The sequence below is a fragment of the Heptranchias perlo genome, chromosome 45 (assembly GCF_035084215.1).
Source record: "Heptranchias perlo isolate sHepPer1 chromosome 45, sHepPer1.hap1, whole genome shotgun sequence".
Classification (NCBI taxonomy): Eukaryota; Metazoa; Chordata; class Chondrichthyes; order Hexanchiformes; family Hexanchidae; genus Heptranchias; species Heptranchias perlo.
The window spans coordinates 272,227-298,574 of NC_090369.1; the positions used below are offsets into that span (position 1 = coordinate 272,227).

The 26,348-nt window shown below is 52.9% G+C and overlaps 1 protein-coding gene across 1 annotated transcript in view; it reads right to left on the reverse strand.

Moving 5' to 3' along the window:
- Positions 1 to 533: 533 nt before the first annotated feature.
- LOC137306844 (adiponectin receptor protein 1-like) overlaps positions 534 to 26,348 on the reverse strand; it is a 50,643-nt gene continuing 24,828 nt past the window's right edge. Inside the window, exons 4-8 of the mRNA XM_067976242.1 lie at positions 24,270 to 24,441; positions 23,854 to 24,040; positions 17,160 to 17,347; positions 5,480 to 5,673; positions 534 to 1,076 (exon numbers count right to left, since the gene is read on the reverse strand). Coding sequence (XP_067832343.1) covers positions 948 to 1,076; positions 5,480 to 5,673; positions 17,160 to 17,347; positions 23,854 to 24,040; positions 24,270 to 24,441 — 870 coding nt within the window. The 3' untranslated portion in view covers positions 534 to 947. The remainder of the gene's footprint in view (positions 1,077 to 5,479; positions 5,674 to 17,159; positions 17,348 to 23,853; positions 24,041 to 24,269; positions 24,442 to 26,348) is intronic.

The following is a 26,348-nucleotide window of genomic DNA, read 5'->3' on the forward strand; positions in this document are numbered from 1 at the left end:
TCCGTCACAGGGAATCGGACGGGGGGTCTGGTCACTGTTCACACCTGTCACGGGGAATCGGACGGGAGGTCTGGTCACTGTTCACACCTGTCACGGGGAATCGGACGGGAGGTCTGGTCACTGTTCACACCTCCATCACTGGGAATCGGACAAAGGGCAGGAGATCTGGTCACTGTTCACACCTGTCACGGGGAATCGGACGGGAGGTCTGGTCACTGTTCACACCTCCGTCACGGGGAATCAGACGGGAGGTCTGGTCACTGTTCACACCTGTCACGGGGAATCGGACGGGGGGTCTGGTCACTGTTCACACCTGTCACAGGGAATCGGACGGGAGGTCTGGTCACTGTTCACACCTCCGTCACGGGGAATCGGACGGTGGGAGGGTTGCTATCCCCTTGTTCTGCGACAGACGGGCTCCACCCCTCTGCCAGCTCCTTGTCCAGATACACGGGGTTCGAATCTCCTTCACATACTCGCCGAGAAATAAAGAAAGAAATGAAAGACTGCGGGAGGGAAGTGAAGTACCATCTGCCTTGACCAAATCCACCTGCGATCCTCCATCCCGCTGTGGGAGAAGCTCTGAGATCAGAAGACAAGCAGCCTGACGAGAGCCAATGACCCAGGGGGTAGATCCCTACCTTGGTACAGGGGCCTCCGAGGTCAGTCCGTCCCAGCTTGGGGTCCGAGCCCCGTCCGGAACTCTTACAGAGATACAGAGCCGGTCTGAGCCTGGTCCGCTGCTCGATCCCAGGGAGAAACCTCACCCACCCTCAGCAGGGGGGTCTCTGCAGGGCCGTTTAAATAAACCACTCCTTGTGCTTTTTTTAAAAACTATACTCGTGTATAAAAAGAAACCAATTCGTCTTCTGGTTTGAAACTGCGATTCTTTTTTCTCTCTCTTGCTCTCTGTGTCTCTCAGTCGATGTCGACATGTTGTGACCCTATCACAGCATGGTGTCAGCAGTACAGCCACCGCCCAGCGAGGATCGGAAAGCCTGAAGCTGGGAAACTCCATGCAGGTGAACGACAGCAGCAGCTACGACCAACACGTGGAAAATCTGGTGAGAGTGGAACTGAAACAGAAAAGACAGGAGAAATGATAGAGGGACCTGTCACACTGTGCATTACACACTCAGTATGAGTGAGAGAGGACCTGTCACACTGTGCATTACACACTCAGTACTAGTGAGAGAGGACCTGTCACACTGTGCATTACACACTGAGTACTAGTGAGAGACGACCTGTCACACAGTGCATTACACACTCAGTATGAGTGAGAGACGACCTGTCACACAGTGCATTACACACTCAGTATGAGTGAGAGACGACCTGTCACACTGTGCATTACACACTCAGTATGAGTGAGAGACGACCTGTCACACTGTGCATTACACACTCAGTATGAGTGAGAGAGGACCTGTCACACTGTGCATTACACACTCAGTATGAGTGAGAGACGACCTGTCACACTGTGCATTACACACTCAGTATGAGTGAGAGAGGACCTGTCACACTGTGCATTACACACTCAGTATGAGTGAGAGACGACCTGTCACACTGTGCATTACACACTCAGTACTAGTGAGAGAGGACCTGTCACACTGTGCATTACACACTCAGTACTAGTGAGAGAGGACCTGTCACACTGTGCATTACACACTCAGTATGAGTGAGAGACGACCTGTCACACAGTGCATTACACACTCAGTATGAGTGAGAGAGGACCTGTCACACTGTGCATTACACACTCAGTACTAGTGAGAGAGGACCTGTCACACTGTGCATTACACACTCAGTATGAGTGAGAGAGGACCTGTCACACTGTGCATTACACACTCAGTACTAGTGAGAGAGGACCTGTCACACTGTGCATTACACACTCAGTATGAGTGAGAGACGACCTGTCACACTGTGCATTACACACTCAGTATGAGTGAGAGACGACCTGTCACACTGTGCATTACACACTCAGTATGAGTGAGAGACGACCTGTCACACAGTGCATTACACACTCAGTATGAGTGAGTGAGGACCTGTCACACTGTGCATTACACACTCAGTACTAGTGAGAGAGGACCTGTCGCACTGTGCATTACACACTCAGTATGAGTGAGAGAGGACCTGTCACACTGTGCATTACACACTCAGTATGAGTGAGTGAGGACCTGTCACACTGTGCATTACACACTCAGTACTAGTGAGAGAGGACCTGTCACACAGTGCATTACACACTCAGTATGAGTGAGAGAGGACCTGTCACACTGTGCATTACACACTCAGTATGAGTGAGAGACGACCTGTCACACAGTGCATTACACACTCAGTATGAGTGAGAGACGACCTGTCACACTGTGCATTACACACTCAGTATGAGTGAGAGACGACCTGCCGCACTGTGCATTACACGCTCAGTATGAGTGAGAGAGGACCTGTCACACAGTGCATTACACACTCAGTACTAGTGAGAGAGGACCTGACACACAGTGCATTACACACTCAGTACTAGTGAGAGACGACCTGACACACAGTGCATTACACACTCAGTATGAGTGAGAGAGGACCTGTCACACAGTGCATTACACACTCAGTATGAGTGAGAGAGGACCTGTCACACTGTGCATTACACACTCAGTACTAGTGAGAGAGGACCTGACACACAGTGCATTACACACTCAGTACTAGTGAGAGAGGACCTGTCGCACTGTGCATTACACACTCAGTACTAGTGAGAGGGACCTGTCACACTGTGCATTACACACTCAGTACTAGTGAGAGAGGACCTGTCACACTGTGCATTACACACTCGGTACAAGTGAGAGAGGACCTGTCACACTGTGCATTACACACTCTACTAGTGAGAGAGGACCTGTCACACTGTGCATTACACACTCAGTACTAGTGAGAGGACCTGTCACACTGTGCATTACACACTCAGTACTAGTGAGAGAGGACCTGTCACACTGTGCATTACACACTCAGTACTAGTGAGAGAGGACCTGTCACACTGTGCATTACACACTCAGTACTAGTGAGAGAGGACCTGTCGCACTGTGCATTACACACTCAGTACTAGTGAGAGGGACCTGTCACACTGTGCATTACACACTCAGTACTAGTGAGAGAGGACCTGTCACACTGTGCATTACACACTCAGTACTAGTGAGAGAGGACCTGTCACACTGTGCATTACACACTCAGTACTAGTGAGAGAGGACCTGTCACACTGTGCATTACACACTCAGTACTAGTGAGAGAGGACCTGTCGCACTGTGCATTACACACTCAGTACTAGTGAGAGGGACCTGTCACACTGTGCATTACACACTCAGTACTAGTGAGAGAGGACCTGTCACACTGTGCATTACACACTCAGTACTAGTGAGAGAAGACCTGTTGCACTGTGCATTACACACTCAGTACTAGTGAGAGAGGACCTGTCGCACTGTGCATTGCACACTCAGTACTAGTGAGAGGGACCTGTCACACTGTGCATTACACACTCAGTACTAGTGAGAGAAGACCTGTCGCACTGTGCATTACACACTCAGTACTAGTGAGAGTGACCTGTCACACTGTGCATTACACACTCAGTGCTAGTGAGAGAGGACCTGTCAAACTGTGCATTACACACTCAGTACTAGTGAGAGAGGCCAGTCACACTTGCATTACACACTCAGCACTAGTGAGAGGGACCTGTCACCCCGTGCATTAAACACTCAGTACAGTGTGCAATACACTAGGGAGAGAGGACCTGTCGCATGGTGCATTACACACTCGGTACCAGTGTCAGTAATAGTGAGAGGGGACAGTCTCCCTGTGCATTAAACACTCAGTACTAATGTCAGTAATATTGAGAGGGGATCAGTCACCCTGTGCACTAAACACTCGGTACTAGTGTCAGTAATAGTGAGAGGGGATCAGTCACTGTGCATTAAACACTTGGTACTAGTGTTAGTAATTGTGAGAGGGGAATGGTCACACTGTGCATTAAACACTCAGTACTAGAGTTGGAATAGTGAAAGGGGATCAGTCGCCCTGTGCATTAGACACTCAGTTCTAGTGTCAGTAATAGTGAGAGGGAATCAGTCATACTGTGCATTAACACTCGGTACTAGTGTCAATAATAGTGAGACGGGATCAGTCACCCTGTGCATTAAACACTCGCTACGAGTGTCAGTACTAGTGAGGGGGATCAGTCACACTCTGCATTAAACTCTCGGTACTAGTGTCAGTAATAGTGAGAGGGGACAAGTCACCCTGTGCATTAAACACTCAGTACTAGTGTTAGTAATAGTGAGAGGGGATCAGTCACCCTGTGCATTAAACACTCAGTACTAGTGTCACTAATAGTGAGAGGGGAACAGTCATGCTGGGCATTAAACACTCAGTACTAGTGTCAGTAATAGTGAGAGGGGAACAGTCACCCTGTGCACTAAACACTCGGTACTAGTGTCAGTAATAGTGAGAGGGGATCAGTCACCCTGTGCATTAAACACTCAGTACTAGTGTCAGTAATAGTGAGAGGGCAATAGTCACCCTGTGCATTAAATACTCAGTACTAGTGTTAGTAATAGTGAGAGGAGATCAGTCATACTGTGCATTAAACACTCAGTACAAGTGTTAGTAATAGTGAGAGGGGATCAGTCACCCTGTGCATTAAACACTCAGTACTAGTGTCAGTAATAGTGTGAGGGGATCGATCACACTGTGCATTAAACAAACGGTACTAGTGTTAGTAATAGTGAGAGGGGACAGTCACCCTGTGTATTAAACACTCGGTACTAGTGTTAGTAATAGTGAGAGGGGATCAGTCATATTGTGCATTAAACACTCAGTACTAGTGTCAGTAATAGTGAGAGGGGAACAGTCATACTGGGCATTAACCACTCAGTACTAGTGTCAGTAATAGTGAGAGGGGACAGTCACCCTGTGCATTAAACACTCAGTACTAATGTTAGTAATAGTGAGAGGGGATCAGTCACCCTGTGCATTAAACACTCGGTACTAGTGTCAGTAATAGTGAGAGGGGAACAGTCACCCTGTGCATTAAACACTCGGTACTAGTGTCAGTAATAGTGAGAGGGGAACAGTCACCCTGTGCATTAAACACTCGGTACTAGTGTCAGTAATAGTGAGAGGGGAACAGTCATACTGGGCATTAAACACTCAGTACCAGTGTCAGTAGTAGTGAGAGGGGAACAGTCACCCTGTGCATTAAACACTCGGTACTAGTGTCAGTAATAGTGAGAGGGGATCGATCACACTGTGCATTAAACACTCAGTACTAGTGTCAGTAATAGTGAGAGGGGATCAGTCACCCTGTGTATTAAACACTCGGTACTAGTGTCAATAATAGTGAGAACGGATCCTACAGTGCACACAGTGACATCCACCTCTGATGAACGGTCCCACTCCAACCACAGAACCACAACCATCACCTACCCCAGGGTTAAAGCACAGATGGTACAGGACCTACCCAGATATCGCACTTCCCCGGGAAAAAGCGCTCTGGGATGCGAGCAGCATAAAGGGCAACTCCCAGGATGTACAGAATCGCCATGAGAAATAACCAGCCCATCTGGCCAACAGTAGCAGCTTTAATGAATCCTTCTGCAATCATGAAATGAAGGGTGGGGACGAGCCCACTTAGTCCCAGGCCCAGGAACACACCTACAGAATGAAGGAATATGGTCAGGTTTACTGCTCCCAATATCCCATTCCCACATTCCCCAATATCCCATCCACAAATCCCCCAATATCCCATTCCCACATCCCCCAATATCCCATTCCCACATCCCCCAATATCCCATTCCCACATCCCCCAATATCCCATCCTCACATCCCCCAATATCCCATCCACAAATCCCCCAATATCCCATTCCCACATCCCCCAATATCCCATTCCCACATCCCCCAATATCCCATTCCCACATTCCCCAATATCCCATCCTCACATCCCCCAATATCCCATTCCCACATCCCCCAATATCCCATCCTCACATCCCTCAATATCCCATCCTCACATCCCCCAATATCCCATCCTCACATCCCCCAATATCCCATTCCCACATCCCCCAATATCCCATCCTCACATCCCCCAATATCCCATTCCCACATCCCCCAATATCCCATTCCCACATCCCCCAATATCCCATCCTCACATCCCCCAATATCCCATCCTCACATCCCCCAATATCCCATCCACACATCCCCCAATATCCCATCCTCACATCCCCCAATATCCCATCCTCACATCCCCCAATATCCCATCCTCACATCCCTCAATATCCCATCCTCACATCCCCCAATATCCCATTCCCACATCCCCCAATATCCCATTCCCACATCCCCCAATATCCCATTCACACATCCCCCAATATCCCATCCACACATCCCCCAATATCCCATTCACACATCCCCCAATATCCCATCCACACATCCCCCAATATCCCATTCACACATCCCCCAATATCCCATCCACACATCCCCCAATATCCCATTCCCACATCCTCCAATATCCCATCCACACATCCCCCAATATCCCATTCCCTCATCCCCCAATATCCCATTCCCACATCCCCCAATATCCCATTCCCACATCCCCCAATATCCCATCCTCACATCCCCCAATATCCCATTCCCACATCCCCCAATATCCCATCCTCACATCCCTCAATATCCCATCCTCACATCCCCCAATATCCCATCCTCACATCCCCCAATATCCCATTCCCACATCCCCCAATATCCCATCCTCACATCCCCCAATATCCCATCCTCACATCCCTCAATATCCCATTCACACATCCCCCAATATCCCATCCACACATCCCCCAATATCCCATTCACACATCCCCCAATATCCCATCCACACATCCCCCAATATCCCATTCCCACATCCTCCAATATCCCATCCACACATCCCCCAATATCCCATTCCCTCATCCCCCAATATCCCATTCCCACATCCCCCAATATCCCATCCTCACATCCCCCAATATCCCATTCCCACATCCCCCAATATCCCATCCTCACATCCCTCAATATCCCAACCTCACATCCCCCAATATCCCATCCTCACATCCCCCAATATCCCATTCCCACATCCCCCAATATCCCATCCTCACATCCCCCAATATCCCATTCCCTCATCCCCCAATATCCCATTCCCACATCCCCCAATATCCCATTCCCACATCCCCCAATATCCCATTCCCACATCCCCCAATATCCCATCCTCACATCCCCCAATATCCCATTCCCACATCCCCCAATATCCCATCCTCACATCCCTCAATATCCCATCCTCACATCCCCCAATATCCCATCCTCACATCCCCCAATATCCCATTCCCACATCCCCCAATATCCCATTCCCACATCCCCCAATATCCCATTCCCACATCCCCCAATATCCCATCCTCACATCCCCCAATATCCCATTCCCACATCCCCCAATATCCCATTCCCACATCCCCCAATATCCCATTCCCACATCCCCCAATATCCCATCCTCACATCCCCCAATATCCCATTCCCACATCCCCCAATATCCCATCCTCACATCCCCCAATATCCCATCCTCACATCCCCCAATATCCCATTCCCACATCCCCCAATATCCCATCCACACATCCCCCAATATCCCATTCCCACATCCCCCAAAGCCCATTCCCACATCCCCCAATATCCCATTCCCACATCCCCCAATATCCCATCCTCACATCCCCCAATATCCCATTCCCACATCCCCCAATATCCCATTCCCACATCCCCCAATATCCCATTCCCACATCCCCCAATATCCCATCCACAAATCCCCCAATATCCCATTCCCACATCCCCCAATATCCCATTCCCACATCCCCCAATATCCCATTCCCACATCCCCCAATATCCCATCCTCACATCCCCCAATATCCCATCCTCACATCCCCCAATATCCCATTCCCACATCCCCCAATATCCCATTCCCACATCCCCCAATATCCCATTCCCACATCCCCCAATATCCCATCCACAAATCCCCCAATATCCCATTCCCACATCCCCCAATATCCCATCCTCACATCCCCCAATATCCCATCCTCACATCCCCCAATATCCCATTCCCACATCCCCCAATATCCCATCCTCACTTCCCCCAATATCCCATTCCCACATCCCCCAATATCCCATCCTCACATCCCCCAATATCCCATTCCCACATCCCCCAATATCCCATTCCCACATCCCCCAATATCCCATCCTCACATCCCCCAATATCCCATCCTCACATCCCCCAATATCCCATTCCCACATCCCCCAATATCCCATCCTCACATCCCCCAATATCCCATTCCCACATCTCCTAATTTCTTCCTGTTCCGACCTCTGAACCCGTCTCTTCCCCTACCCGCACTGACTGACCTCTGAACCCATCTCTTCCCAGTACTCCCCGCCCTGTACTACCACCGTTACTCTGTACCCAGTACTCCCCGCCCTGTACTACCACCGTTACTCTGTGCCCAGTACTCCCCGCCCTGTACCACCACCGTTACTCTGTGCCCAGTACTCCCCGCCCTGTACTACCACCGTTACTCTGTGCCCAGTACTCCCCGCCCTGTACCACCACCGTTACTCTGTGCCCAGTACTCCCCGCCCTGTACTACCACCGTTACTCTGTGCCCAGTACTCCCCGCCCTGTACTACCACCGTTACTCTGTGCCCAGTACTCCCCGCCCTGTACCACCACCGTTACTCTGTGCCCAGTACTCCCCGCCCTGTACCACCACCGTTACTCTGTGCCCAGTACTCCCCGCCCTGTACCACCACCGTTACTCTGTGCCCAGTACTCCCCGCCCTGTACTACCACCGTTACTCTGTGCCCAGTACTCCCCGCCCTGTACTACCACCGTTACTCTGTGCCCAGTACTCCCCGCCCTGTACCACCACCGTTACTCTGTGCCCAGTACTCCCCGCCCTGTACTACCACCGTTACTCTGTGCCCAGTACTCCCCGCCCTGTACCACCACCGTGACTCTGTGCCCAGTACTCCCCGCCCTGTGCTACCACCGTTACTCTGTGCCCAGTACTCCCCGCCCTGTACCACCACCGTTACTCTGTGCCCAGTACTCCCCGCCCTGTACTACCACCGTTACTCTGTGCCCAGTACTCCCCGCCCTGTACTACCACCGTTACTCTGTACCCAGTACTCCCCGCCCTGTACTACCACCGTTACTCTGTACCCAGTACTCCCCGCCCTGTACTACCACCGTTACTCTGTGCCCAGTACTCCCCGCCCTGTACTACCACCGTTACTCTGTGCCCAGTACTCCCCGCCCTGTACTACCACCGTTACTCTGTGCCCAGTACTCCCCGCCCTGTACCACCACCGTTACTCTGTGCCCAGTACTCCCCGCCCTGTACTACCACCGTTACTCTGTGCCCAGTACTCCCCGCCCTGTACTACCACCGTTACTCTGTGCCCAGTACTCCCCGCCCTGTACCACCACCGTTACTCTGTGCCCAGTACTCCCCGCCCTGTACTACCACCGTTACTCTGTGCCCAGTACTCCCCGCCCTGTACTAGCACCGTTACTCTGTACCCAGTACTCCCCGCCCTGTACTACCACCGTTACTCTGTACCCAGTACTCCCCGCCCTGTACCACCACCGTTACTCTGTACCCAGTACTCCCCGCCCTGTGCTACCACCGTTACTCTGTACCCAGTACTCCCCGCCCTGTGCTACCACCGTTACTCTGTACCCAGTACTCCCCGCCCTGGACCACCACCGTTACTCTGTACCCAGTACTCCCCGCCCTGTACTACCACCGTTACTCTGTACCCAGTACTCCCCGCCCTGTACTACCACCGTTACTCTGTGCCCAGTACTCCCCGCCCTGTACTACCACCGTTACTCTGTACCCAGTACTCCCCGCCCTGTACTACCACCGTTACTCTGTACCCAGTACTCCCCGCCCTGTACTACCACCGTTACTCTGTGCCCAGTACTCCCCGCCCTGTACTACCACCGTTACTCTGTGCCCAGTACTCCCCGCCCTGTACTACCACCGTTACTCTGTACCCAGTACTCCCCGCCCTGTACTACCATCGTTACTCTGTGCCCAGTACTCCCCGCCCTGTACTACCACCGTTACTCTGTGCCCAGTACTCCCCGCCCTGTACTACCACCGTTACTCTGTGCCCAGTACTCCCCGCCCTGTACTACCACCGTTACTCTGTGCCCAGTACTCCCCGCCCTGTACTACCACCGTTACTCTGTGCCCAGTACTCCCCGCCCTGTACTACCACCGTTACTCTGTGCCCAGTACTCCCCGCCCTGTACTACCACCGTTACTCTGTGCCCAGTACTCCCCGCCCTGTACTACCACCGTTACTCTGTGCCCAGTACTCCCCGCACTGTACTACCACCGTTACTCTGTACCCAGTACTCCCCGCCCTGTACTACCACCGTTACTCTGTACCCAGTACTCCCCGCCCTGTACTACCACCGTTACTCTGTGCCCAGTTCTCCCCGCCCTGTACTACCACCGTTACTCTGTGCCCAGTACTCCCCGCCCTGTACTACCACCGTTACTCTGTGCCCAGTACTCCCCGCCCTGTACTACCACCGTTACTCTGTGCCCAGTACTCCCCGCCCTGTACTACCACCGTTACTCTGTACCCAGTACTCCCCGCCCTGTACTACCACCGTTACTCTGTGCCCAGTACTCCCCGCCCTGTACTACCACCGTTACTCTGTGCCCAGTACTCCCCGCCCTGTACTACCACCGTTACTCTGTGCCCAGTACTCCCCGCCCTGTACTACCACCGTTACTCTGTGCCCAGTACTCCCCGCCCTGTACTACCACCGTTACTCTGTGCCCAGTACTCCCCGCCCTGTACTACCACCGTTACTCTGTGCCCAGTACTCCCCGCCCTGTACTACCACCGTTACTCTGTACCCAGTACTCCCCGCCCTGTACTACCACCGTTACTCTGTACCCAGTACTCCCCGCCCTGTACGACCACCGTTACTCTGTACCCAGTACTCCCCGCCCTGTACTACCACCGTTACTCTGTGCCCAGTACTCCCCGCCCTGTACTACCACCGTTACTCTGTGCCCAGTACTCCCCGCCCTGTACTACCACCGTTACTCTGTACCCAGTACTCCCCGCCCTGTACTACCACCGTTACTCTGTACCCAGTACTCCCCGCCCTGTACTACCACCGTTACTCTGTGCCCAGTACTCCCCGCCCTGTACTACCACCGTTACTCTGTACCCAGTACTCCCCGCCCTGTACTACCACCGTTACTCTGTGCCCAGTACTCCCCGCCCTGTACTACCACCGTTACTCTGTGCCCAGTACTCCCCGCCCTGTACTACCACCGTTACTCTGTGCCCAGTACTCCCCGCCCTGTACTACCACCATTACTCTGTACCCAGTACTCCCCGCCCTGTACTACCACCGTTACTCTGTACCCAGTACTCCCCGCCCTGTACTACCACCGTTACTCTGTGCCCAGTACTCCCCGCCCTGTACTACCACCGTTACTCTGTACCCAGTACTCCCCGCCCTGTACTACCACCGTTACTCTGTACCCAGTACTCCCCGCCCTGTACTACCACCGTTACTCTGTGCCCAGTACTCCCCGCCCTGTACTACCACCGTTACTCTGTACCCAGTACTCCCCGCCCTGTACTACCACCGTTACTCTGTACCCAGTACTCCCCGCCCTGTACTACCACCGTTACTCTGTGCCCAGTACTCCCCGCCCTGGACCACCACCGTTACTCTGTGCCCAGTACTCCCCGCCCTGTACTACCACCGTTACTCTGTACCCAGTACTCCCCGCCCTGTACTACCACCGTTACTCTGTACCCAGTACTCCCAGCCCTGGACCACCACCGTTACTCTGTACCCAGTACTCCCCGCCCTGTACCACCACCGTTACTCTGTGCCCAGTACTCCCCGCCCTGTACCACCACCGTTACTCTGTGCCCAGTACTCCCCGCCCTGTACCACCACCGTTACTCTGTGCCCAGTACTCCCCGCCCTGTACTACCACCGTTACTCTGTACCCAGTACTCCCCGCCCTGTACTACCACCGTTACTCTGTGCCCAGTACTCCCCGCCCTGTACTACCACCGTTACTCTGTGCCCAGTACTCCCCGCCCTGTACTACCACCGTTACTCTGTACCCAGTACTCCCCGCCCTGTACTACCACCGTTACTCTGTACCCAGTACTCCCCGCCCTGTACTACCACCGTTACTCTGTGCCCAGTACTCCCCGCCCTGTACTACCACCGTTACTCTGTACCCAGTACTCCACACCCTGTACTACCACCGTTACTCTGTGCCCAGTACTCCCCGCCCTGTACTACCACCGTTACTCTGTGCCCAGTACTCCCCGCCCTGTACTACCACCGTTACTCTGTGGCCAGTACTCCCCGCCCTGTACTACCACCGTTACTCTGTGCCCAGTACTCCCCGCCCTGTACTACCACCGTTACTCTGTGCCCAGTACTCCCCGCACTGTACTACCACCGTTACTCTGTACCCAGTACTCCCCGCCCTGTACTACCACCGTTACTCTGTACCCAGTACTCCCCGCCCTGTACTACCACCGTTACTCTGTGCCCAGTTCTCCCCGCCCTGTACTACCACCGTTACTCTGTGCCCAGTACTCCCCGCCCTGTATTACCATCGTTACTCTGTACCCAGTACTCCCCGCCCTGTACTACCACCGTTACTCTGTACCCAGTACTCCCCGCCCTGTACTACCACCGTTACTCTGTGCCCAGTTCTCCCCGCCCTGTACTACCACCGTTACTCTGTACCCAGTACTCCCCGCCCTGTACGACCACCGTTACTCTGTACCCAGTACTCCCCGCCCTGTACTACCACCGTTACTCTGTACCCAGTACTCCCCGCCCTGTACTACCACCGTTACTCTGTGCCCAGTACTCCCCGCCCTGTACTACCACCGTTACTCTGTACCCAGTACTCCCCGCCCTGTACTACCACCGTTACTCTGTGCCCAGTACTCCCCGCCCTGTACTACCACCGTTACTCTGTGCCCAGTACTCCCCGCCCTGTACTACCACCGTTACTCTGTGCCCAGTACTCCCCGCCCTGTACTACCACCGTTACTCTGTGCCCAGTACTCCCCGCCCTGTACGACCACCGTTACTCTGTACCCAGTACTCCCCGCCCTGTACTACCAACGTTACTCTGTGCCCAGTACTCCCCGCCCTGTACTACCACCGTGACTGTGCCCAGTACTCCCCGCCCTGTACTACCACCGTTACTCTGTGCCCAGTACTCCCCGCCCTGTACTACCACCGTTACTCTGTGCCCAGTACTCCCCGCCCTGTACCACCACCGTTACTCTGTGCCCAGTACTCCCCGCCCTGTACCACCACCGTGACTCTGTACCCAGTACTCCCCGCCCTGTACTACCACCGTTACTCTGTACCCAGTACTCCCCGCCCTGTACTACCACCGTTACTCTGTGCCCAGTACTCCCCGCCCTGTACCACCACCGTTACTCTGTGCCCAGTACTCCCCGCCCTGTACTACCACCGTTACTCTGTGCCCAGTACTCCCCGCCCTGTACTACCACCGTTACTCTGTACCCAGTACTCCCCGCCCTGTACTACCACCGTTACTCTGTACCCAGTACTCCCCGCCCTGGACCACCACCGTTACTCTGTACCCAGTACTCCCCGCCCTGTACCACCACCGTTACTCTGTGCCCAGTACTCCCCGCCCTGTACCACCACCGTTACTCTGTGCCCAGTACTCCCCGCCCTGTACCACCACCGTTACTCTGTACCCAGTACTCCCCGCCCTGTACTACCACCGTTACTCTGTGCCCAGTACTCCCCGCCCTGTACTACCACCGTTACTCTGTACCCAGTACTCCCCGCCCTGTACTACCACCGTTACTCTGTACCCAGTACTCCCCGCCCTGTACTACCACCGTTACTCTGTGCCCAGTACTCCCCGCCCTGTACTACCACCGTTACTCTGTACCCAGTACTCCCCGCCCTGTACTACCACCGTTAGTCTGTGCCCAGTACTCCCCGCCCTGTACTACCACCGTTACTCTGTGCCCAGTACTCCCCGCCCTGTACTACCACCGTTACTCTGTGGCCAGTACTCCCCGCCCTGTACTACCACCGTTACTCTGTGCCCAGTACTCCCCGCCCTGTACTACCACCGTTACTCTGTGCCCAGTACTCCCCGCCCTGTACTACCACCGTTACTCTGTACCCAGTACTCCCCGCCCTGTACTACCACCGTTACTCTGTGCCCAGTACTCCCCGCCCTGTACTACCACCGTTACTCTGTGCCCAGTACTCCCCGCCCTGTACTACCACCGTTACTCTGTGCCCAGTACTCCCCGCACTGTACTACCACCGTTACTCTGTGCCCAGTACTCCCCGCCCTGTACTACCACCGTTACTCTGTGCCCAGTACTCCCCGCCCTGTACTACCACCGTTACTCTGTGCCCAGTACTCCCCGCACTGTACTACCACCGTTACTCTGTACCCAGTACTCCCCGCCCTGTACCACCACCATTACTCTGTGCCCAGTACTCCCCGCCCTGTACTACCACCGTTACTCTGTACCCAGTACTCCCCGCCCTGTACTACCACCGTTACTCTGTACCCAGTACTCCCCGCCCTGTACTACCACCGTTACTCTGTACCCAGTACTCCCCGCCCTGTACTACCACCGTTACTCTGTGCCCAGTTCTCCCCGCCCTGTACTACCACCGTTACTCTGTGCCCAGTACTCCCCGCCCTGTACTACCACCGTTACTCTGTACCCAGTACTCCCCGCCCTGTACTACCACCGTTACTCTGTACCCAGTACTCCCCGCCCTGTACTACCACCGTTACTCTGTGCCCAGTTCTCCCCGCCCTGTACTACCACCGTTACTCTGTACCCAGTACTCCCCGCCCTGTACTACCACCGTTACTCTGTACCCAGTACTCCCCGCCCTGTACTACCACCGTTACTCTGTACCCAGTACTCCCCGCCCTGTACTACCACCGTTACTCTGTGCCCAGTACTCCCCGCCCTGTACTACCACCGTTACTCTGTACCCAGTACTCCCCGCCCTGTACTACCACCGTTACTCTGTGCCCAGTACTCCCCGCCCTGTACTACCACCGTTACTCTGTGCCCAGTACTCCCCGCCCTGTACTACCACCGTTACTCTGTGCCCAGTACTCCCCGCCCTGTACTACCACCGTTACTCTGTACCCAGTACTCCCCGCCCTGTACTACCACCGTTACTCTGTACCCAGTACTCCCCGCCCTGTACTACCACCGTTACTCTGTACCCAGTACTCCCCGCCCTGTACTACCACCGTTACTCTGTACCCAGTACTCCCCGCCCTGTACTACCACCATTACTCTGTGCCCAGTACTCCCCGCCCTGTACTACCACCGTTACTCTGTGCCCAGTACTCCCCGCCCTGTACTACCACCGTTACTCTGTGCCCAGTACTCCCCGCCCTGTACTACCACCGTTACTCTGTGCCCAGTACTCCCCGCCCTGTACTACCACCGTTACTCTGTGCCCAGTACTCCCCGCCCTGTACTACCACCGTTACTCTGTACCCAGTACTCCCCGCCCTGTACTACCACCGTTACTCTGTACCCAGTACTCCCCGCCCTGTACTACCACCGTTACTCTGTGCCCAGTACTCCCCGCCCTGTACTACCACCGTTACTCTGTACCCAGTACTCCCCGCCCTGTACTACCACCGTTACTCTGTACCCAGTACTCCCCGCCCTGTACTACCACCGTTACTCTGTACCCAGTACTCCCCGCCCTGTACTACCACCGTTACTCTGTGCCCAGTACTCCCCGCCCTGTACTACCACCGTTACTCTGTGCCCAGTACTCCCCGCCCTGTACTACCACCGTTACTCTGTACCCAGTACTCCCCGCCCTGTACTACCACCGTTACTCTGTGCCCAGTACTCCCCACCCTGTACTACCACCGTTACTCTGTGCCCAGTACTCCCCGCCCTGTACTACCACCGTTACTCTGTGCCCAGTACTCCCCGCCCTGTACTACCACCGTTACTCTGTACCCAGTACTCCCCGCCCTGTACTACCACCGTTACTCTGTACCCAGTACTCCCCATCCTGTACTACCACCGTTACTCTGTGCCCAGTACTCCCCGCCCTGTACTACCACCGTTACTCTGTGCCCAGTACTCCCCGCCCTGTACTACCACCGTTACTCTGTACCCAGTACTCCCCGCCCTGTACTACCACCGTGACTCTGTACCCAGTACTCCCCGCCCTGTACTACCACCGTTACTCTGTACCCAGTACTCCCCGCCCTGTACTACCACCGTTACTCTGTACCCAGTACTCCCCGCCCTGTACTACCACCGTTACTCTGTGCCCAGTACTCCCCGCCCTGTACTACCACCGTTACTCTGTACCCAGTACTCCCCGCCCTGTACTACCACCGTTACTCTGTGCCCAGTACTCCCCGCCCTGTACCACCACCGTTACTCTGTGCCCAGTACTCCCCGCCCTGTACCACCACCGTTACTCTGTACCCAGTACTCCCCGCCCTGTACCACCACCGTTACTCTGTACCCAGTACTCCCCGCCCTGTACCACCACCGTTACTCTGTACCCAGTACTCCCCGCCCTGTACTACCACCGTTACTCTGTACCCAGTACTCCCCGCCCTGTACTACCACCGTTACTCTGTACCCAGTACTCCCCACCCTGTACTACCACCGTTACTCTGTGCCCAGTACTCCCCGCCCTGTACTACCACCATTACTCTGTGCCCAGTACTCCCCGCCCTGTACTACCACCGTTACTCTGTGCCCAGTACTCCCCGCCCTGTACTACCACCGTTACTCTGTGCCCAGTACTCCCCGCCCTGTACTACCACCGTTACTCTGTACCCAGTACTCCCCGCCCTGTACCACCACCGTTACTCTGTGCCCAGTACTCCCCGCCCTGTACTACCACCGTTACTCTGTGCCCAGTACTCCCCGCCCTGTACTACCACCGTTACTCTGTGCCCAGTACTCCCCGCCCTGTACCACCACCGTTACTCTGTGCCCAGTGCTCCCCGCCCTGTACTACCACCGTTACTCTGTGCCCAGTACTTACCAGCACGAACTGCCCTGTACTGTGGCGTGGCAAACCGGTCCCACTGCGATACCACGATCGCCGTTATTCCCAGCACACAAATGATGACGAGGTAGATGAGTCTGGGCTGCGGAGAGCAGTAGAAGGAGTAGTATAGCCATGGCACAAAGCTACCCATAATCAGCAGAGCAATTCCAGAATAATCTAACCTGGAGACCGAAACACAATCAGAAGAGTGATTCCAGAGTAATCTAAACTGGAGACAGAGAGTGATTCCAGAGTAATCAAACCTAGAGACACTCAGTGATTCCAGAGTAATCTAACCTGGGGACAGAGAGTGATTCCAGAGTAATCTAAACTGGAGACAGAGAGTGATTCCAGAGTAATCAAACCTAGAGACACTCAGTGATTCCAGAGTAATCTAACCTGGGGACAGAGAGTGATTCCAGAGTAATCTAACCTGTAGACAGAGAGTGGTTCCAGAGTATTCTAACCTGGAGACACACAGTGATTCCAGAGTAAACTAACCTGGAGACACACAGTGATTCCAGAGTAAACTAACCTGGAGACACACAGTGATTCCAGACTAATCTAATCTGGTGACAGACAGTGATTCCAGAGTAATCTAAACTGGAGACAGAGAGTGATTCCAGAGTAATCAAACCGAGAGACACTCAGTGATTCCAGAGTAATCTAACCTGGGGACAGAGAGTGATTCCAGAGTAATCTAACCTGTAGACAGAGAGTGGTTCCAGAGTATTCTAACCTGGAGACACACAGTGATTCCAGACTAATCTATCCTGGGGACAGAGAGTGATTCCAGAGTAATCTAAACTGGAAACAGAGAGTGGTTCCAGAGTAATTTAACCTGGTGACAGGAATCGATTCCAGAGTAATCTAACCTGGAGACAGAGAGTGATTCCAGAGTAATCTAAACTGGAAACAGAGAGTGGTTCCAGACAAATCTAACCTGGTGACAGGAATCGATTCCAGAGTAATCTAACCTGGAGACAGAGAGTGATTCCAGAGTAATCTAAACTGGAAACAGAGAGTGATTCCAGACAAATCTAACCTGGTGACAGAGAGTGATTCCAGAGTAATCTAACCTGGGGACACACAGTGATTCCAGAGTAATCCTGCCTGGAGACACACAGTGATTCCAGAGTAATCCTGCCTGAGACACACAGTGATTCCAGAGTAATCTAACCTGGAGACAGAGAGTGACTCCAGAGTAATCTAACCTGGAGACACACAATGATTCCAGAGTAATCCAACCTGAGACAGAGAGTGATTCCAGAGTAATCTAACTTGGAGACAGAGAGTGATTCCAGAGTAATCTAACCTGGAGACAGAGAGTGACTCCAGAGTAATCGAACCTGGAGATTAGATTCCAGCCTGCAGCTCACTCCCGGGTATCTGTTATTCTATATATAAACCCCACCGAACCCCTCGATTAGATTCCAGCCTGTAACTCACTCCCAGTTATCTGTTATTCTATATATAAACCCCCCCGAACCCCTCGATTAGATTCCAGTCTGTAACTCACTCCCAGTTATCTGTTATTCTATATATAAACCCCCCGAACCCCTCGATTAGATTCCAGTCTGTAACTCACTCCCGGGTATCTGTTATTCTATATATAAACCCCCCCGAACCCCTCGATTAGATTCCAGTCTGTAACTCACTCCCAGTTATCTGTTATTCTATATATAAACCCCACCGAACCCCTCGATTAGATTCCAGTCTGTAACTCACTCCCGGGTATCTGTTATTCTATATATAAACCCCCCGAACCCCTCGATTAGATTCCAGCCTGTAACTCACTCCCGGGTATCTGTTATTCTATATATAAACCCCCCGAACCCCTCGATTAGATTCCAGTCTGTAACTCACTCCCGGGTATCTGTTATTCTATATATAAACCCCCCCGAACCCCTCGATTAGATTCCAGTCTGTAACTCACTCCCGGGTATCTGTTATTCTATATATAAACCCCCCCGAACCCCTCGATTAGATTCCAGTCTGTAACTCACTCCCAGGTATCTGTTATTCTATATATAAACCCCCCGAACCCCTCGATTAGATTCCAGCCTGTAACTCACTCCCGGGTATCTGTTATTCTATATATACCCCTCACCCGAACCCCTCAATTAGATTTCAACCTGTAACTCATTCCCAGATATCTGTTATTCTATATATAAACCCCCCGAGCCCCTCGATTAGATTCCAGTCTGTAACTCACTCCCGGGTATCTGTTATTCTATATATAAACCCCCCGAACCCCTCGATTAGATTCCAGTCTGTAACTCACTCCCGGGTATTTGTTATTCTATATATAAACCCCCCGAACCCCTCGATTAGATTCCAGTCTGTAACTCACTCCCGGGTATTTGTTATTCTATATATAAACCCCCCGAACCCCTCGATTAGATTCCAGTCTGTAACGCACTCCCGGGTATCTGTTATTCTATATATAAACACCCCCCGAACCCCTCGATTAGATTCCAGTCTGTAACTCACTCCCGGGTATCTGTTATTCTATATATAAACCCCCCGAACCCCTCGATTAGATTCCAGTCTGTAACTCACTCCCGGGTATCTGTTATTCTATATATAAACCCCCCGAACCCCTCAATTAGATTCCAGTCTGTAACTCACTCCCGGGTATCTGTCATTCTATATATAAACCCCCCGAACTCCTCGATGAGATTCCAGCTTGTAACTCACTCCCAGTTATCTGGTACTCGATATATATACCCCTCACCTGAACCCCTCGATTAGATTCCAGTCTGTAACTCACTCCCAGGTATCAGATATTCTATATAAAACACCACCGAACCCCTCGATTAGATTCCAGCCTGTAACTCACTCCCGGGTATCGCTTATTCCATATATAAATCCCCCGAACCCCTCGATTACATTCCAGTCTGTAACTCACTCCCGGGTATCGGTTATTCTATATATAAATCCCCCCGAACCCCTCGATTAGATTCCAGTCTGTAACTCACTCCTGAGTATCTCACTATTCCCACCCCTGTCTGTAACTCACTCCCAGGTATCTCACTATTCCCACCCCTGTCTGTAAGTCACTCCCGAGTATCTCACTATTCCCACCCCTGTCTGTAAATCACTCCCGAGTATCTCACTATTCCCACTCCTGTCTGTAAGTCACTCCCGAGTATCTCACTATTCCCACCCCTGTCTGTAACTCACTCCCGAGTATCTCACTATTCCCACCCCTGTCTGTAACTCACTCCCGAGTATCTCACTATTCCCACCCCTGTCCGTAACTCACTCCCAGGTATCTCACTATTCCCACCCCTGTCTGTAACTCACTCCCAGGTATCTCACTATTCCCACCCCTGTCTGTAACTCACTCCCGGGTATCTCACTATTCCCACCCCTGTCTGTAACTCACTCCTGAGTATCTCACTATTCCCACCCCTGTCTGTAACTCACTCCCAAGTATCTCACTATTCCCACCCCTGTCTGTAACTCACTCCCGAGTATCTCACTATTCCCACCCCTGTCTGTAACTCACTCCCGAGTATCTCACTATTCCCACCCCTGTCTGTAACTCACTCCCGAGTATCTCACTATTCCCACCCCTGTCTGTAACTCACTCCCGGGTATCTCACTATTCCCACCCCTGTCTGTAACTCACTCCCGAGTATCTCACTATTCCCACCCCTGTCTGTAACTCACTCCCGGGTATCTCACTATTCCCACCCCTGTCTGTAACTCACTCCCGGGTATCTCACTATTCCCACCCCTGTCTGTAACTCACTCCCGAGTATCTCACTATTCCCACCCGTCTGTAACTCTCTCCCGAGTATCTCACTATTCCCACCCCTGTCTGTAACTCACTCCCGAGTATCTCACTATTCCCACCCCTGTCTGTAACTCACTCCCGGGTATCTCACTATTCCCACCCCTGTCTGTAACTCACTCCCGAGTATCTCACTATTCCCACCCCTGTCCGTAACTCACTCCCGAGTATCTCACTATTCCCACCCCTGTCTGTAACTCACTCCCGAGTATCTCACTATTCCCACCCCTGTCTGTAACTCACTCCCGAGTATCTCACTATTCCCACCCCTGTCTGTAACTCACTCCCGAGTATCTCACTATTCCCACCCCTGTCTGTAACTCACTCCCGGGTATCTCACTATTCCCACCCCTGTCTGTAACTCACTCCCGAGTATCTCACTATTCCCACCCCTGTCTGTAACTCACTCCCGGGTATCTCACTATTCCCACCCCTGTCTGTAACTCACTCCCGGGTATCTCACTATTCCCACCCCTGTCTGTAACTCACTCCCGAGTATCTCACTATTCCCACCCGTCTGTAACTCTCTCCCGAGTATCTCACTATTCCCACCCCTGTCTGTAACTCACTCCCGAGTATCTCACTATTCCCACCCCTGTCTGTAACTCACTCCCGGGTATCTCACTATTCCCACCCCTGTCTGTAACTCACTCCCAGGTATCTCACTATTCCCACCCCTGTCTGTAACTCACTCCCGAGTATCTCACTATTCCCACCCCTGTCTGTAACTCACTCCTGAGTATCTCACTATTCCCACCCCTGTCTGTAACTCACTCCCAGGTATCTCACTATTCCCACCCCTGTCTGTAACTCACTCCCGGGTATCTCACTATTCCCACCCCTGTCTGTAACTCACTCCTGAGTATCTCACTATTCCCACCCCTGTCTGTAACTCACTCCCAAGTATCTCACTATTCCCACCCCTGTCTGTAACTCACTCCCGAGTATCTCACTATTCCCACCCCTGTCTGTAACTCACTCCCGAGTATCTCACTATTCCCACCCCTGTCTGTAAGTCACTCCCGAGTATCTCACTATTCCCACCCCTGTCTGTAACTCACTCCCAAGTATCTCACTATTCCCACCCCTGTCTGTAACTCACTCCCGAGTATCTCACTATTCCCACCCCTGTCTGTAACTCACTCCCAAGTATCTCACTATTCCCACCCCTGTCTGTAACTCACTCCCGAGTATCTCACTATTCCCACCCCTGTCTGTAACTCACTCCCGGGTATCTCACTATTCCCACCCCTGTCTGTAACTCACTCCCAGGTATCTCACTATTCCCACCCCTGTCTGTAACTCACTCCCGAGTATCTCACTATTCCCACCCCTGTCTGTAACTCACTCCCGGGTATCTCACTATTCCCACCCCTGTCTGTAACTCACTCCCGAGTATCTCACTATTCCCACCCCTGTCTGTAACTCACTCCCGAGTATCTCACTATTCCCACCCCTGTCTGTAACTCACTCCCGGGTATCTCACTATTCCCACCCCTGTCTGTAACTCTCTCCCGAGTATCTCACTATTCCCACCCCTGTCTGTAACTCACTCCCGAGTATCTCACTATTCCCACCCCTGTCTGTAACTCACTCCTGAGTATCTCACTATTCCCACCCCTGTCTGTAACTCACTCCCAGGTATCTCACTATTCCCACCCCTGTCTGTAACTCACTCCCGAGTATCTCACTATTCCCACCCCTGTCTGTAACTCACTCCCGGGTATCTCACTATTCCCACCCCTGTCTGTAACTCACTCCCGGGTATCTCACTATTCCCACCCCTGTCTGTAACTCACTCCCGAGTATCTCACTATTCCCACCCCTGTCTGTAACTCACTCCTGAGTATCTCACTATTCCCACCCCTGTCTGTAACTCACTCCTGAGTATCTCACTATTCCCACCCCTGTCCGTAACTCACTCCCGGGTATCTCACTATTCGACCCCTGTCTGTAACTCACTCCCGAGTATCTCACTATTCCCACCCCTGTCTGTAACTCACTCCCGAGTATCTCACTATTCCCACCCCTGTCTGTAACTCACTCCCAAGTATCTCACTATTCCCACCCCTGTCTGTAACTCACTCCCGGGTATCTCACTATTCCCACCCCTGTCTGTAACTCACTCCCGGGTATCTCACTATTCCCACCCCTGTCCGTAACTCACTCCCAGGTATCTCACTATTCCCACCCCTGTCCGTAACTCACTCCCGAGTATCTCACTATTCCCACCCCTGTATGTAACTCACTCCCAAGTATCTCACTATTCCCACCCCTGTCTGTAACTCACTCCCGAGTATCTCACTATTCCCACCCCTGTCTGTAACTCACTCCCAGGTATCTCACTATTCCCACCCCTGTCCGTAACTCACTCCCGGGTATCTCACTATTCCCACCCCTGTCTGTAACTCACTCCCAGGTATCTCACTATTCCCACCCCTGTCTGTAACTCACTCCCAGGTATCTCACTATTCCCACCCCTGTCTGTAACTCACTCCCAGGTATCTCACTATTCCCACCACTGTCTGTAACTCACTCCCGGGTATCTCACTATTCCCACCCCTGTCTGTAACTCACTCCCGGGTATCTCACTATTCCCACCCCTGTCTGTAACTCACTCCCAGGTATCTCACTATTCCCACCCCTGTCTGTAACTCACTCCCGGGTATCTCACTATTCCCACCCCTGTCTGTAACTCACTCCCGGGTATCTCACTATTCCCACCACTGTCTGTAACTCACTCCCGGGTATCTCACTATTCCCACCCCTGTCTGTAAGTCACTCCCGAGTATCTCGTTATTCCCACCCCTGTCTGTAACTCACTCCCAGGTATCTCACTATTCCCACCCTTCTCTCTCACGGCCCTGACTGGAGAAACAGACTTACTTGGAGAATGTGCGAGAGACTTTCTCAGAGTGGCAGTAGACAGTGTGAAAGAGCCAGGAGAAGCAGAGGCATAAGACAGCTCCCAGAAAGAACATTGCGAAGACGACCTTCTCCTGGACGGGGGCCACGAAGTTAATGTTTGGTCTGAACATGTAGACAACTCCGAGGATCAGGAAAAACAGGAAACCTGGGAGAGGAGCACAAGACAAAGTGGGCAAGGAACGGACATTTCTCACCCGCTGCGCTGAGTTCTGAGCTCACAGTAAGAGGGCTGGTAGCAGAGGATTAATATATTTCAATGTCTAACGCCCATTTATTTAGATAGCATCACACATCATATCAAATCAGCTCCAAAAAGAGTTACTGTTCAGGTACAGGGGTAAGTCAGCTGGTGATGCAGATGTGGAAGCGGGTACCTATTAAGTGTGTCCAGATGTTGCCGGTCTCGGTGTGTAATCTGAAGATGCTGCGGAAACAAGCTCGGAAGGAGGGCATGGGAGGCCGGTGTCCGTGCAGGAGGAAGTCATTGTCCTTCAGCCAGTCGGGCAGCACATCGTGAGGGATGACCCGCCACCTCCCTTCCCAAACCTGGGGAGAGAGAGCGAATCAATCAAATCAAAGACAGCCAGAGCCCCAGGGGGTCTCCGTGGCCCCCTCAGTCACTGAGCTCATTTCTGCGATGGGTTGGTGGGGCTGGGGGGGAATGCCCATTTCGGAGGCAAGGGGTGATCGGAGAGAAGTCGAGATGGAGAGAGAAAGATGGAGGGCCGCGAATCTCCCGTTCCTCGGTCTGTGTCGCACAGTGGGCATGGTGGAGGTCGATGCCCGGCCTGCACTGAGGGAGCCAATGTCAATTGTGGCAGCACTTGCGGGGAGGAGGTGGGGGCTCCAATCCGACTGAGTGCCCCTGGGCTGGAGAGGGGAGATTTGTTTTTTTTTTTAAAAATGAGCCAGCGTTCCTGCTTCTGATCCCTGCCCGGCAACTCCTGCGGGAAAGCGAGTGCTTGTGGGCATCGGGTGAGGACAGGGCCGTGATGCCCCCCGCAGTCCAATATCCCGCTCATTTTCTGGGCTCACACATTGAAGAGTGGGGGCGAGCAGCACCTGTTGAACCCGTACCCCAGTCTTCAGGAGGGGAGGGGGAAAATTGGTGAAAAGAGAAGATTTGGGAGCCCTGCTGGGATGAGGCTGCAGCCTGAAATGCCAGTTATTGTCACAGCCCTCTTCAGACACTGCACTGCACTCACTCTGTACCTTGTGCAAACCTGTTAATAGCACCGTACTGGCTTTCTTCCTCAGTCTGACGGTAGACCCCTGTCCCTCACTCTCTGCGAGCTCACCACCTTCGTCACTCCCTCTGTAACATTGCACCCGGCGTTGGGAACTCAAGCATTGCTCTGTACACACACAAAGTCACACCATCAAAACCCCAAAGCTCAATCTCAATCCCATCAAAGTGTCGTCTCAATCAGCATCGAGGGCATCTGTCGGTCGCTCCGTCTCCGTCCTGTGTGGATGCTGCACTGTCCACCTGCCTGTGTACAATGTGTACACCTATCAGTGTCCCTCTCTCACTGTGTACACCTATCAGTGTCCCTCTCTCACTGTGTACACCGATCAGTGTCCCTCTCTCACAGTGTACACCTATCAGTGTCCCTCTCTCACTCTGTACACCTATCAGTGTCCCTCTCTCACTGTGTACACCTATCAGTGTCCCTCTCTCACTGTGTGCACCTATCAGTGTCCCTCTCTCACTGTGTACACCTATCAGTGTCCCTCTCTCACTGTGTACACCTATCAGTGTCCCTCTCTCACTGTGTACACCTATCAGTGTCCCTCTCTCACTGTGTACACCTATCAGTGTCCCTCTCTCACAGTGTACACCTATCAGTGTCCCTCTCTCACTGTGTGCACCTATCAGTGTCCCACTCTCACTGTGTACACCTATCAGTGTCCCTCTTTCACTGTGTACACCTATCAGTGTCCCTCTCTCACTGTGTACACCTATCAGTGTCCCTCTCTCACTGTGTACACCGATCAGTGTCCCACTCGCACTGTGTACACCTATCAGTGTCCCTCTCTCACTGTGTGCACCTATCAGTGTCCCTCTCTCACTGTGTACACCTATCAGTGTCCCTCTCTCACAGTGTACACCTATCAGTGTCTCTCTCTCACTGTGTACACCTATCAGTGTCCCTCTCTCACAGTGTACACCTATCAGTGACCCTCTCTCACTGTGTACACCTATCAGTGTCCCTCTCTCACTGTGTGCACCGATCAGTGTCCCTCTCTCACTGTGTACACCTATCAGTGTCCCACTCTCACTGTGTACACCTATCAGTGTCCCTCTCTCACTGTGTGCACCTATCAGTGTCCCACTCTCACTGTGTACACCTATCAGTGTCCCTCTCTCACTGTGTACACCTATCAGTGTCCCTCTCTCACTGTGTACACCTATCAGTGTCCCTCTCTCACTGTGTACACCTATCAGTGTC